Source organism: Lucilia sericata, unplaced genomic scaffold (assembly GCF_015586225.1).
Source record: "Lucilia sericata isolate MDLA Ls3-8-SP2 unplaced genomic scaffold, ASM1558622v1 Contig002624F_arrow, whole genome shotgun sequence".
Classification (NCBI taxonomy): Eukaryota; Metazoa; Arthropoda; class Insecta; order Diptera; family Calliphoridae; genus Lucilia; species Lucilia sericata.
In genome coordinates, this window is record NW_023996368.1 from 22,941 (window position 1) to 36,087 (window position 13,147).

Genomic DNA, 13,147 nt, shown 5'->3' on the forward strand with positions numbered 1-13,147 from the left:
TTGCTGTAGCTATGCTTGAAGTAGTTTTACGATAAGGGTTTCTACCAAAACTAGAAGTTTTTAAATATGTTGATGGTTGTTGTAGCAGTTGCGGAGGTTGTTGTCATGGGTAACGGGTGTTGCCTCATTAGAAGATCTCCTGGTTGTTATTGAAGGTGGTGGTTGCGGAGGTTGTGGAGGTCGCTGTCATGGGTAAAGGGTGTTGCTTCATTAGAAGATCTTCTGTTTGTTATTGAATCTGGTGGTTGCGGAGGTTGCTGTCTTGGGTAAAGATTGCTTCAATAGAAGATCTCCTGCTTGTTGTTGAAGCTGGCGGTTGCGTGGTTGTTGTCATAAATAAACGTGTTGCAGTAGTAGTAGATTGAGTGTTAGTGGTTGTTGTCGTAACTGAGTTAGTGCTGGAAGTAGTTTGGGCATAACTGGTTCTGTATCACGAATAGTTGTTTTCTCATTTATAAGTTTTGCAATGGATATAAAAGTGTAGTTCTTGGTTCTGGAAGTAGTAGATAGATGTTTTCAATTGTTGCTAATATAGTAGATTTCATTCTTGTGTTAATGCTTCTGCTGTTGTAGCAGTTTCAAAGATTGCTGTCATGGGTAAAGGCGTTTTTTCAATAGTAGATCCCCATTGTTGCTTCAATATTGTTGATACTTGTGGTTGCGGAGATTGCTGTCATGGGTAAAGGTGTTGCTTCAATAGAAGATCTCTTGGTTGTTGTTGAAGTTGGGGGTTGCATGGTTGCTGCCATAAATAAAGGTGTTGCGGTAGTAGTAGGTTGAGTGCCAGTGGTGGTTGTCGTCTATTAGTTGTGATACTATTTGTCTTAAGTTTTCGTTGTTTAGCTAAGGTTTTAGGAGATTCTTTGAAGATGTTAGACTTCGTTGGGGATTTAATGATTTCTATAGTTTCCTTGGTGATTTGTAGCAGAAGAATTGTCTTTCTGGTTATGTTGTTCTCTACCCTACAGGTTTGTTAAAGAATTAGTGATAGTAGAGCCTTGACTACTTTCGTTAAGAGTTGGTTGAGCTCTTCATTTGCATTTAAGGCTGTTGGTATGTTTTCCATGATTGTTATAGGAATATGTGGGTTGTCTTAAAGCCAAAGCCTCCGAGTGGCTACCAACAGCTACTACTCAAGAAGTGATTGTTTATAGTTTCTACAAATATATAACATAAGGAATTAATTGCAATATTATTGCTGTAAATAGTTCGTTATTTGGTTAAATTTAAGCTTTAAGAAATCACTTCTTAAAATCTATAGAATCAATTATTACATTGCACTACCTAACTTTCTTTATTTCAGAAAAATCTAGTATATTTCTTTAAAAAACAAAAATTTTGTAATTTGTTCCACAGTACGTATGATTTATATTAATTCAGAGGTTAATTCACAGAAACCTTTAAAACTTTTTCAATTATTAACAGATTTCTATAAGTAAAAATGGAAATGAAAGCTAAGATATCCAGCTATGTAATAAATAGTATATAATCTTCTTTTTTAGGATTGTAGATATTCGAGATAACGATAATTCAGCTAATAATGCAGCTTTAGAAATAGGTTGTCCAAGTGTTTACTTCATTGGGGTTACACTTCGTGTCCATCATATTGATCTCATATAGTGAAGAAATTAGAGTATTGGCACACTTTAATTGCACTACTCAGTGTTTATGGAAGCCAAATTTTTCGGACGAATAAAGCCCTTAAGTCATGAATATAGTGGATGTCCAAATTATACTTCATTTAGTTTCTTACATTAGGATCTTTGGCATCATTTACATTTTCAAACTTATCTTTGTTTGCAAACATTTCCTTATTGAAAACTCTATTTTAATTAAAATTCTAGTTATGTCTTTGTCCTATATACCACCCTTTTAACTCTGTAAATTTTTTCATTTATTTTAAAAACTATAAACTAAATTAATTTTTAATTTAACAACACTAACACCGACTGCAACTAAATTGAAGTACCAGTGATAAAAACAAGTGATATCTGCCACAAATGGCGAACTGTCAATAAGGGACAAATGCATTCATTTCATACAGTGTTTTCTGTGGTTGTTGATGACATCTACAGTAATTAAATTTTAAAATTATATAAATATTTAAAAACAAAATTTTAATAAATTCATATAAAAACAGAAATATTAAACAAAAATATTAATGAATATAGAAGGAGTTTGGAGTGGAAAGTAATTAATAAAGTGGAAATAGGAAAAAAGGATAAGGATTAAGTAATGCTAAACAAAACCTTAAGAATTAAACAATTTAAAGAAGACATTTAACAAAATTTATCGGCACTAGAGACAAATATCATTATCAAAAGTATAACTTTATTATAAGGTTTAAAAATTTTAGCATTAATCAAAATTTTTCAGTAATTTTGAAATAAACCTATTAAAGCTTGTTATATTAGCTTTCATTTGCGTTCTCCTCCTTAAAAATCAGTTAAAAATTGTAAAAGTTATGGACGATTTTCTCAACTAACCTTTGAATTAATATCAATCATACGTACTGAAAGACAATTTTTAATTTTCCAAAAATTTGAAGATTATAAGGATTTTTTAAACCAAGAAGTAAATTGAACACATATTGAAGTAGCTGCAAGAATTCTGTTTCATTTTAAAGCAAAAATTTAATTTTAATGAAGAAATTGTATGCAAATATGTCTTTCGCAAATTTAATATTGATTTAAGTTGTGATATTATAGAATGAGAAAGTCTAGTTTGTGGAGTATTCTTCTAAGGAAGCATAGCCTGTTAGATTAGCTTTCATTCCCCTTTTTCTTTCATAAAAATGTAACAAAAAGTAGCAAAGTAATGGGCAATTATTTTAACTAACCTTTGAATTAATATTAATCATACGTACTGTTATACAATGTTCAGATTTAAACAAAATTGTTTAGTAATTTTCATAAAAAAATATTAAAGCCTGTTATATTAGCTTTCATTTACATTTTCCTTCTTAAAAATCAGTTAAAAATTGTAAAAGTTATAGACAATTTTCTCAGCCAACCTTTGAATTAATATCAATCATACGTACTGATAGCCAATTTTTAATTTTTAATTTTACATAAAATTGGAAGATTATAAGGAAATTTTTTAAAAACCAAGAAGTATATTGAACACATATTGAAGTAGCTGCAAGAATTCTATTTCGTATGAAAGTATGTCTTTCGCAAATTTAATGTTGGTTTAAGTTGTCATATTATATAATAAAAAGTCTTGTTTGTGGAGTATGCTTCTAAGTAATCATAGCTTGTTAGCTTAGCTTTAATTCCCCTTTTCTTTCATAAAAATCTACGAAAAATTACGCAAGTTATGGACAATTTTCTTAACTAACCTTTGAATTAATATCAATCATACGCACTGTAATACAATGTTATGATTTAAACTTGCTGTGGCGAAAAAAAGCGAAAAAAAACTTTACAAAAAGTAATGAGTTTTTAAATTTTAGAAATATTTATATGATTTTCAACTAAATTGTAAAATACTAGTCACTCTATAGAGGAAAGTTGGAAGGAAAGTAAATTTTTGAAAAATTTATTTACTGTCTTTAAAAATACTTCTTTACTATCAAGATAACTGTGGCAGTGTCCTCAACTAGTCTTTTATACATATATAGTTTTGATAGTGATGTCTGTAGTGACGTTACTTCCTTGCTTTTTTGTAGTTCCTTCTTATTTTCTCTCGGTTGATGTTACTCCTGCCAGCAATTTGAAATTGGGGAAAGTATCATTGCCAAACTAACTAAATTTGTGATGGTAAAAGACCAATAAATACTTATGTATATAAAGTAACTAGAAAATATTTTAGATAACAGCAGACGACATACACCAAACACTTTAATTGCACTCTTACAACAAGCTAACGTTAAACAGAACAGTCTTCTAAACGATTTAATAGTTTCATAAGACAAAGTTTTTTTTTTTAATAAAATTCTAGTTATTTTTAATATAATTTAATTAGATTTAACTAATTATTGAACACAATTTATAGGCTCCCTCACACTTAAATAAATAAGAAACTAAATTTTTAAAATTTTGCCCACAGTACGTATGATTAATATTAATTAAGAGGTTATGTGGGTAAAATCTTCATAACTTTTTAAATTTTTAACAGAATTCTATTATTAATAGTGGAAAAGAAAGCTAAGATACTAGGCTAATAACAGCCCAAATACTATGTTAATTCAGTTCGTTATTAATATAGGACAACTAGAGTTTTTAGCAAATGGTAAAAATTACTAATAGGTAATAGCATGTTAATAGCAATTCTTAGCTCTACAGAATCACTCAAATCTAGCTTTAAAAGGGAGAGAATTTCTTTTCTAATACAATGTTCAATTTAGAACCTATATGTCATCTTTACCATTTAATGGTTCCATATGTTAGTTTCAATTGCATTTGGTGTAGTTAAGCGTTAGAAGATGGAAATGTAGGTTTTAATATCAAACAGTAACTGCTGTATGATTTAAATGCATTTAAATTTTCATTGATTAAGAGTAAAGTGAATATGGAAACAGTATTAGTAAAAGAAGGAACTGAATGACGAGGAACAACTGCCAGCAGTAAGGAAGATAATTAATGGTACATAAATACTAGAGTGTCCTTGGAAGCTGTCTTTTTAACAATCTCATGTAGTAATAACAATCAATCGAAGCGTATTAATGTTCACAATATGAGAACAATAAAAACTATTTGGTTTTTTGAAAGGTTTTACCAGAGATTGAAAATCCAGAACTGAGTGTAATTTGTGAAAAAAATATATCTTAAATTTTTTTGAAATGGGTTTCAAAAATTAACTAATTTTAAGTTGATTTAGGGAAAATAATTTAAAAAAATTTATTTTTTTTAATGAATTTGTTGCAGTAATACTTTAGCATTAATTATGTTTCCCTTAATAAACTCAATACTAAAAACCACTTTTGAAAAGTTTGAAAATAATTGTTTTTCAACATATTGTACATCAAGATTTTCAATTGCTCATAGGGAACTTAGGTCGTTTTCCAAAAAATATGTTTTATTTAGTACATTATTAAGCATGTTGGCGAGTTATTCCTACCAAAAAAGTGATCCACAGGACACCTTTCATTCTACATATGTTTGTATAACAAAATCTATGTTTGGGTTAATATATTAATTATACTAGAGCCCTGCATGAGTGACTTAAATAATAAATTAAAACATTTGATTTTTTTCAAACACTGTGTTTGACTCACTCATTGTTTTATGAATGAAATGAATAGTATATTTGAAAATAAGGAATGTTAGTCAATACTCAATTCAAACGAAACAAGTAATGAGAGTGTTTGTGTGATTCAATTCAAGTAGTATACAGTGAGTGAATCGAGTGAAAGCAAAACAATTTTGAAGTTCGACAAATTAACAGATTTTTTGAATATTACTTCGAATTTTCGAACTTAATTTCGAATAGTCGAAGATAATATAGTAGCGTCATCAACCGTACTTAACACTGCCAAATTTCAGCCAATTTGGTCGTTTTTTGGTAGTTTTTTGGACTCAAAGAATAATTTAAAAGCATAAAAAATTTTTCGAACATAACTTCGAATTTTCGAACTTAATTTCGAATATTCGAACATAATATTATATTGTCATCAATTGTACTCAAGACTACCAAATTTCAGCGAATTCGGGCCACAGTAACTAGTTTTAACAGCATTCAAAATTTTCACCATTTATTCAAGAAAAAGTTTGAATCGATTCATTCGATTCAAACAATCTATTTTGTATTGTTTTAACATAAACAAATTGTTTACTCGCTCGATTTGAATGTAGTTGCACATTCACTTGATAGTACTCACAACGTTTGAGTATAACAAAACTTTGTAAATACTATTCTAAACAAACAATGAGTTGAATGCAAAGCAATGAGTCACTCATTGTGTGTAGCAAATAGAGTTACTCATGCAGGGCTCTAAATTATACATATCCCAGCAGTTCGGTCGGACAGTCCCGAACTCCCTATTTATGCTACAACATAGGGTTACACCTAGCTACCAACGGTCCAGGTGACTAGCTATTTTAATATGTGCTTGTCCTACAAGGAAGTCAATCGTCAGCCCGTAGGTAACGAAGAGACAGACAACAGCTATTTAAGTGTCTCCTCTCTCGCTTACAAAAGGGTCACTAAAGTAACAATAATCTTCTCCCTTCGTTTACAAAGAGTACATCCGTGACGAAAGATGAATTAGAACCAACCAGATGGTTAGATGTTAGTGGAAATCACTGTCTTTTGGGGATGCATTGACTCTATGTCGAACTGCAGGGATATTAGTCTGTGTAAAAGTGTGTGAGCAAGTAGATACATACATACATGCAAACATGTGTAGGTATATTAAACTTCAAGTTGCTATCAAAAGCGCCTCTCAAGGACCTTTCATATGTTAGCACTGTTGCATATCATTTCTTTGCTTGAAATATCAAAAATTTGAAAAATATAACAATATGACCCCTTTAAGCTTTAGAACCGGTTCACCAAATATTGATAGTAGGGCAAAAATTTTGAGAAAGGTTATCTTAGAATGAACCTAACTATCATTTTCGATAAGCATAATCAGTGACTTATTTGTTTCTCCATACAAAAAAGGGGCCATCTTAATGTGTATGTAGGTTTGTTTATTGATATTTTATTAGTTTATTAAACAGCTTTAAGCAATTGTAATATAATCTAGTTACTTATAACCTTGTTTACACACACAGAGACAAATAAACACAACTGCATACGTATTAATATAAACACAATTGCACTTACACTTTTGTACTAAATATGTATTTAAAATCTACTTTAAGGCTTTAGGAATCAATGTACTATCACACAAAAACACATATACATACATAATAGACCTGTTCTTAAATAATAACTTGGTTGTAAAAAACACTAATATAAATGATCTAGAATTTCTCAAAATAAACTAGGAGACATTGGAAAACATAAAATCCTAGGCATAAAACGGCTATAAGTTTTAAATTGGGTTATATGGCTTTTTGTGTATAAGAAATTATATCTATCTAAAGCTAAACTGGCTTTTAGGAGCAGGCCTATTATGCATTTAATAACAAATATTTGTGTTCAACTATAAATGTGTTATAACAAACATATTTTCTATGGTTAACAATTAGGATTTGCATTACTAACAGTGTCAGAGTGTTATACCTACCAACATGTACATATAGGGGACATTTACTTTAAGACTGCTCTAAATCAAGAACTTAGAAAAACCTACTGTTGAACCATAAAAGAAACGATAAGTTGTTGTTGTTTCACAAATTATTAAATTAAAATAAACCACTGAGATTTGCTTGATGTTTATTGTTTAGCTATTTTTTCGACAATGACAAAAATCTTAAAAACTAAAACTGGTTTAAGCTAACAATATTAAAGGGAATGCAAAAATGCAATCCCGTTAGATTTCAATGTATGTATTTACTTAAACTTATAATAGGCAAAAGAAACAAGTGTATTTATGTATATACATACATGTGTACATATGTAATGTAAAAAGGGCAACAAGATATTTAAATGAATGCTTTGTTAATAATGTTATTCATGACTTTAAGTTAATGAATTCAACAAAAATAAAATAAAGTAAATTAGTAATAAAGAAAATTGTATACTAAGTATATTTTGACCAAACATACTGCCCCCATTGAAAGGCACTTTCAATCAGCTTCGGTAGGTATAGGTGCTATTTTGTGTATGGGACGTCTTAGAATTCCCTTTGTAGTTTTAAGGTCTACTGCTCTGACCTTTCCATCTCCACCAGGAATAACTTTGTTCACTCGAGCTAGGAGCCAATGTTGAGGCGGAGTGTTATCTTCATGAATAATTACAAGTGTACCTTCTTTTATGTTATCGCAACTCTTGAACCATTTGCATCTTTGTTGTAAATTTAGTACGTAGTCACGGACCCAATGAAGCCAAAACTGTTGCTTAAGATATGTAACAAGTTGGTAGCGTTTTAGATAGGTAACCTTTTTGTAATTATCCAAATTTTGATCTGGTAGGGCCATCAAGGAGCAACCAATTAGCATATGGGCAGGCGTTAGGGCTTCACCATCATTTGGATCATCTGATCTGGGTGCCAGTGGTCGAGAATTTAAAATAGCTTCAACTTCGATGAGGATTGTTTGGAACTCTTCATATGTTAGGTTGGCTTGAGACATGTTTTTGACGAGAAGTGTTTTTGTGGACTTAACAGCAGATTCCCACAGGCCACCGAAGTGGGGGGAACGAGGAGGGATAAACAAAAATCTGAAGCCAGTAACTGCGCTGTAGTGCATGAGCTGCTTGACATTAGCATCATTAAAGAAGTGTTGTTTGAACTCTTGTAGTCTGGTGTTGGCGCCAACAAAATTTGTTGCATTATCGCAATAAAGCTTTTGAGGGATGCCACGACGACCTATAAATCTTTTAAGACATAAAAGAAAGGTATTAGTTGATAGATCTGATACTAATTCAATATGAATGGCTTTAGATGTAAAGCAAACAAAAATTGCAACATATGTTTTATAGGGCTGTTTTCCTCTAATACGATAGGAAGTATAGAAAGGTCCACAAAAGTCAACGCCAGAGACAAGAAAGGGACGTTGAGCCTTCAAGCGATCCGCAGGAAGATTACCCATAAGCTGTTGTAGTAAACGAGGATGATACTTAGAACAATGGACGCAGTTTCGAACAACTTTTCTTACAAGCTCCCTTGCGTTGATTATCCAAACTTGTTGGCGAAGAATCCCGAGAAGAGCCTTTGGACCAGCATGTAGATGTTTGCGATGAAGATACTCGACGAAGATTTTGGTGAAACGATGATCCTTTGGTAAAAGGGCAGGAAATTTTGTGTCGTATGATAACGGTGCATTTGCTAGCCGACCACCCACGCGAACGATGATTAAAGTTGAATTGCAGCATTGAACCTTATCTAAAAATGGAGCAAGCTTTTGAAAGCTGGGTTGTAAATTTTTTCCTTTGTTGAGTAGCTCAATTTGTTCCTTAAATGTTGTTTGTTGTATGTTATAGACGATTCTCCAAAACGATGATTGTTGTTCCTCAGCGGTTACAAAGAAATGATGCTGTGTTTTGTCGAAGACACGATGAATATAAGCGACGATACGAAGAATGCGAAGATACGAAGAATGACGAGAAATTATTTGATCGATGATTGATTCAGTTACAATAGTAGTTTTAAATAGAGTTTTCTTCATTTCTTGTTGGGGAAGTTCTACAACTTCATTATTACCTTTGGGCCAATTTATATCTGGTTCTAAAAGAAATTGAGGGCCAGTAAACCATATAGTGTTATTTAAATCATAGGCAAGACAGCCTCGCGACACCACATCTGCAGGGTTTTGTTTCGAAGGAACATGCCTCCATTGAATGTTGTGAGTTAAATTTTGTATTTCCGATACTCTATTAGCGACAAAGCAAACATATGACGAAGAGTGATTAATAAGCCAGTTTAGGACTATTTTCGAGTCGGACCAGAAGAAAATTCGATAAGTGAAAGCATCAAACTTATGTTTAATTTTGTGCCAAGTTCGGCTAAGCAATAAAGCGGCGCAAAGTTCTAATCTCGGCAAGGACTGCTGGACCACTGGAGCAACTTTTGATTTTGCTATGAGCAATATTGATTTTGATTCAGTTTTATGAGCCACATAGATGCAGCATCCATATGCCAATTGAGAGGCATCCGCAAATCCGTGGATGTCAAATTGAGTTTTTGGAGATGAACCTACAAATCTAGGGATTTCAATTTTGTTAATGTGTTGGAAATCTTGTTCAATTATCCGCCAGCGATTTGACAAGCGTTCGTTAAGTGGTTCATCCCATTCTAATTTTTGTTTCCACAATTCTTGGATCAAAATCTTGCATGAAATGATAATAGGGCTGAGTAGACCAAGAACATCAAATATTTTTGCTACAGCTGACAAAACCGATCTTTTTGTTGGAACTTCTATTACTGCTAAATCAAAACGAAAGCAAAATGCGTCATCCTTGGGCTTCCATGACATCCCAAGTGCTTTAGCGATGTGTTCGTCGTTTGTTTTTAATTGTAGTTCACCGTCGCACGGAGCAATGTTTGAGCAATTTGAATTCCATTTTGATAGTTGTAGTCCGGCTTTCTGCAAAACTTCGACAACTTCCCATTTTTTGGCTAAAAGTTCAGGAAAACTATCTGCCCCCGTGAGCAAGTCATCAACGTAAACATCTTGTTTGAGAGTTTTAGAACCAACAGGAAATTCATTTTTGTAAAAATCAGCGATGAAGACTAAACTTCTTACAGCGAGGAATGGTGCTGCCGAAGTGCCATAAGTTACTGTGTTTAACTTGTATAAAGTGATTGGGTCATTTACGTTTCTTCTCCATAAAATTAACTGAAAATTGCGGTCTCTTTCGTCCACCAAAAACTGTCGATACATTTTACAGATGTCAGCTGATAGAGCTAGTTTATTTAAACGAAACGACAAAATTGTTATTATGAGTTCCTGTTGAATTGTTGGGCCAACCATTAGAGCTTCGTTTAATGAAATGTTAGACGATGTGCGACAAGAAGCATCAAAGACCACCCTGAGTTTTGTTGTGGTACTTTGAGGACGCAAAACAGGATGGTGAGGAATTACATAATGCGAGGAATCTAAACAATCGAATGTTACGGGAGACATGTGACCAAGTTTAATGTATTCGTCCATGAAATCAAAATACATTTGTCGTAAATTATCATCTTTATAAAGTCGTTTTTCCAAATATAAAAATCGTCTGCGTGCTACTTCAATTGAGCTACCAAGTTGAGTTATAGAATTTTTAAATGGTAAACGTACCTGAACTTTTCCGTTAGAATTGAAAATTGTATTTTTTGTAAAATGGTCCTCACATTTTTGTTCTTCTTCTGTTAAAATGGTTGAACTTGAATTAAATTCTTCTATTTCCCAAAAGGTTTGCAATAAAGAGTCTAGATCATCGGTTTTTGTTATGACATTGCACGATAGGGCACGATGAAAACGTTGAGTATCCACGCTACCACCAATGATCCACCCGAGGGATGTGTTTATGAGGGAAGGAAGTCCATTTCCGAGAGAAATTTTGCCCTCAAGAAGTAAATCAAAGAAAATTTCAGAACCAATTAAAATATCTATATGTTGTGGAATGTAAAATTGTGGATCTGCTAAATCTAGTCCATTTGGAATGTTCCAGTTTTCTGTACTGATTTGTTCAGATGGGTGTTGTGTTGAAATAGATTTTGTGACCAAAAAACACGTAGTCCACTCAAAGTTAGAAACACGAGATTTAATTGTAGCGGTTACCATGTATTTCAGTTGAGTTCGTATATCAGAGACACCAGAAATTTCGTGAGTCGATTTGCTTTGTTTTAGACGAAGACGATTTGCAGCTTCTTGCGTTATAAGATTTACCTCCGAACAAGAATCCAATAAGGCCCGAAGAGGTTGTAGACAACCGAACGAATCTTTAACAAAAATAATTGCTGTTGGAAGCAGATTTATACGACGACTACGAATGACAAATGAAGTTTTTGTTAAATGAGTTGAGGATGTATTAGGTGGTGTTGGTAATAATGATTGGTGCGATGACGAAGACGATGGCTGGAAAGACGATGAATGCTGTTCTTGGATCGATGAATTAAAGGAAGCATTATGTTGAAACGATGGCAAATGACCTGAGTCCGATGAACGAGAAGAATTATTTGAATCGTTTTTCTTTTGGAAGTTTGGATTATGTAAAGTGGTATGGTGTGATACCCTACAAGTGCGACAACGAGATTTCGATAGACATTGGGATACTGAATGGCCTTTTCTAAGGCAGTTTATACACAACTTGGAACTTTTAACGAAATCGAAACGACGAGATATGGGCAACGACAAATAAGTTGAACAACTTCCAGTTAAGTGTTCTTTGCTTTTACAATATTCGCAAATGATAGATGAGACCATAAATGATAATCCTGGCCGCTTGGGATTTGCCTTTGATTTATTATCATGAGGTTGAAAAGAGTCCATTTCTGCAGTACGGCTTTCTAGAAACTGACAACGACGACTTAAAATTGAATAACACTGATCCCATGATGGCAGAGAATTAAAGTCTTGTTTTTCGTCATAAATCTTCTTTGATTCTCCATCAATTTTCGACAAAACAATATGAATAATTATAGCGTTCATAACATCGACTTCTGAACCGAGTGAGAGCAACGAACTACGAAGGGCTGAAACGTTATCAAGAATTGAACGTAACATTGAGGCGTTTGGTTTATGCATGGGAGCAATAGAAAATAATGAATTGATATTGTCAATAAACATTAATGATTTGTTGTCATATCGCTCAATCAAACGATCTAAAGCCTTTTGGTAATTTGACTCCACAACTTGAAAAGGTTCTATTACAGCTAGTGCTTGACCAGATAAACAATTAAGTAAATAATTGAATTTATCAATAACAGGAATATTGGATTCATTATGCACTAAAGTTTTAAATGTGCTTATAAATCGCGAGAACTCCGAATATTTTCCGTCAAATTTAGGTAATTTTAGTTGAGGCAAACGATTTTGATGAGACACAAAAGATTGAGAGGAATTTAAAAAGCTTTGTTCAATATCACCAGAACTACGTTTTTGATTCATAAAACTTACCAATGGTGCCTTGGCAGAAATAAACAGCTCTTCTAAATCTGATCGAGCCATATCAGAATCATCCAACTTCTCTATTTGGGTTTGAATGTGGCTTATTTGTTTAAAATAAGATTCTAAAATCTGTAGTCGACATTCCAAAATTGTATAATCGGATGAAGCACCATCTCTGTCTGTTTTCCCCTTCAGTTGAGATATATTTCTTTTCATTGTTGTACGTTGTAATTTTAATGAAGCAAGCGTGTTTCCGCCCATATCGGTTTTCTCGGTACTCATTTTGCAGTAAATGTTGTTAAGATTGTATTAAATTTTGTTGAAGTTGATCAAAAATGAATAACTTTGTTGTAAAACGGCAATTTATAGAAAGAGTACCAAAAGTTGAAATAAGTACCACTCGTTATTTAAAGGGCCAACACTGATTATTAGTGCCAACACTAATTGTTGAATTCAAATAAACAAGATATGTAAGCTTGTATGTACGCGTATGTGTACAAAAA

At 32.7% G+C, this 13,147-nt stretch overlaps 1 protein-coding gene across 1 annotated transcript; it reads right to left on the minus strand.

The window, feature by feature from the left end:
* Positions 1 to 7,679: 7,679 nt before the first annotated feature.
* On the minus strand, positions 7,680 to 12,926 carry LOC119614138. Its single transcript, XM_037970244.1, has one exon. It carries the CDS (start codon positions 12,924 to 12,926, stop codon positions 7,680 to 7,682), a length of 5,247 nt encoding a protein of 1,748 aa, XP_037826172.1.
* Positions 12,927 to 13,147: the final 221 nt, after the last annotated feature.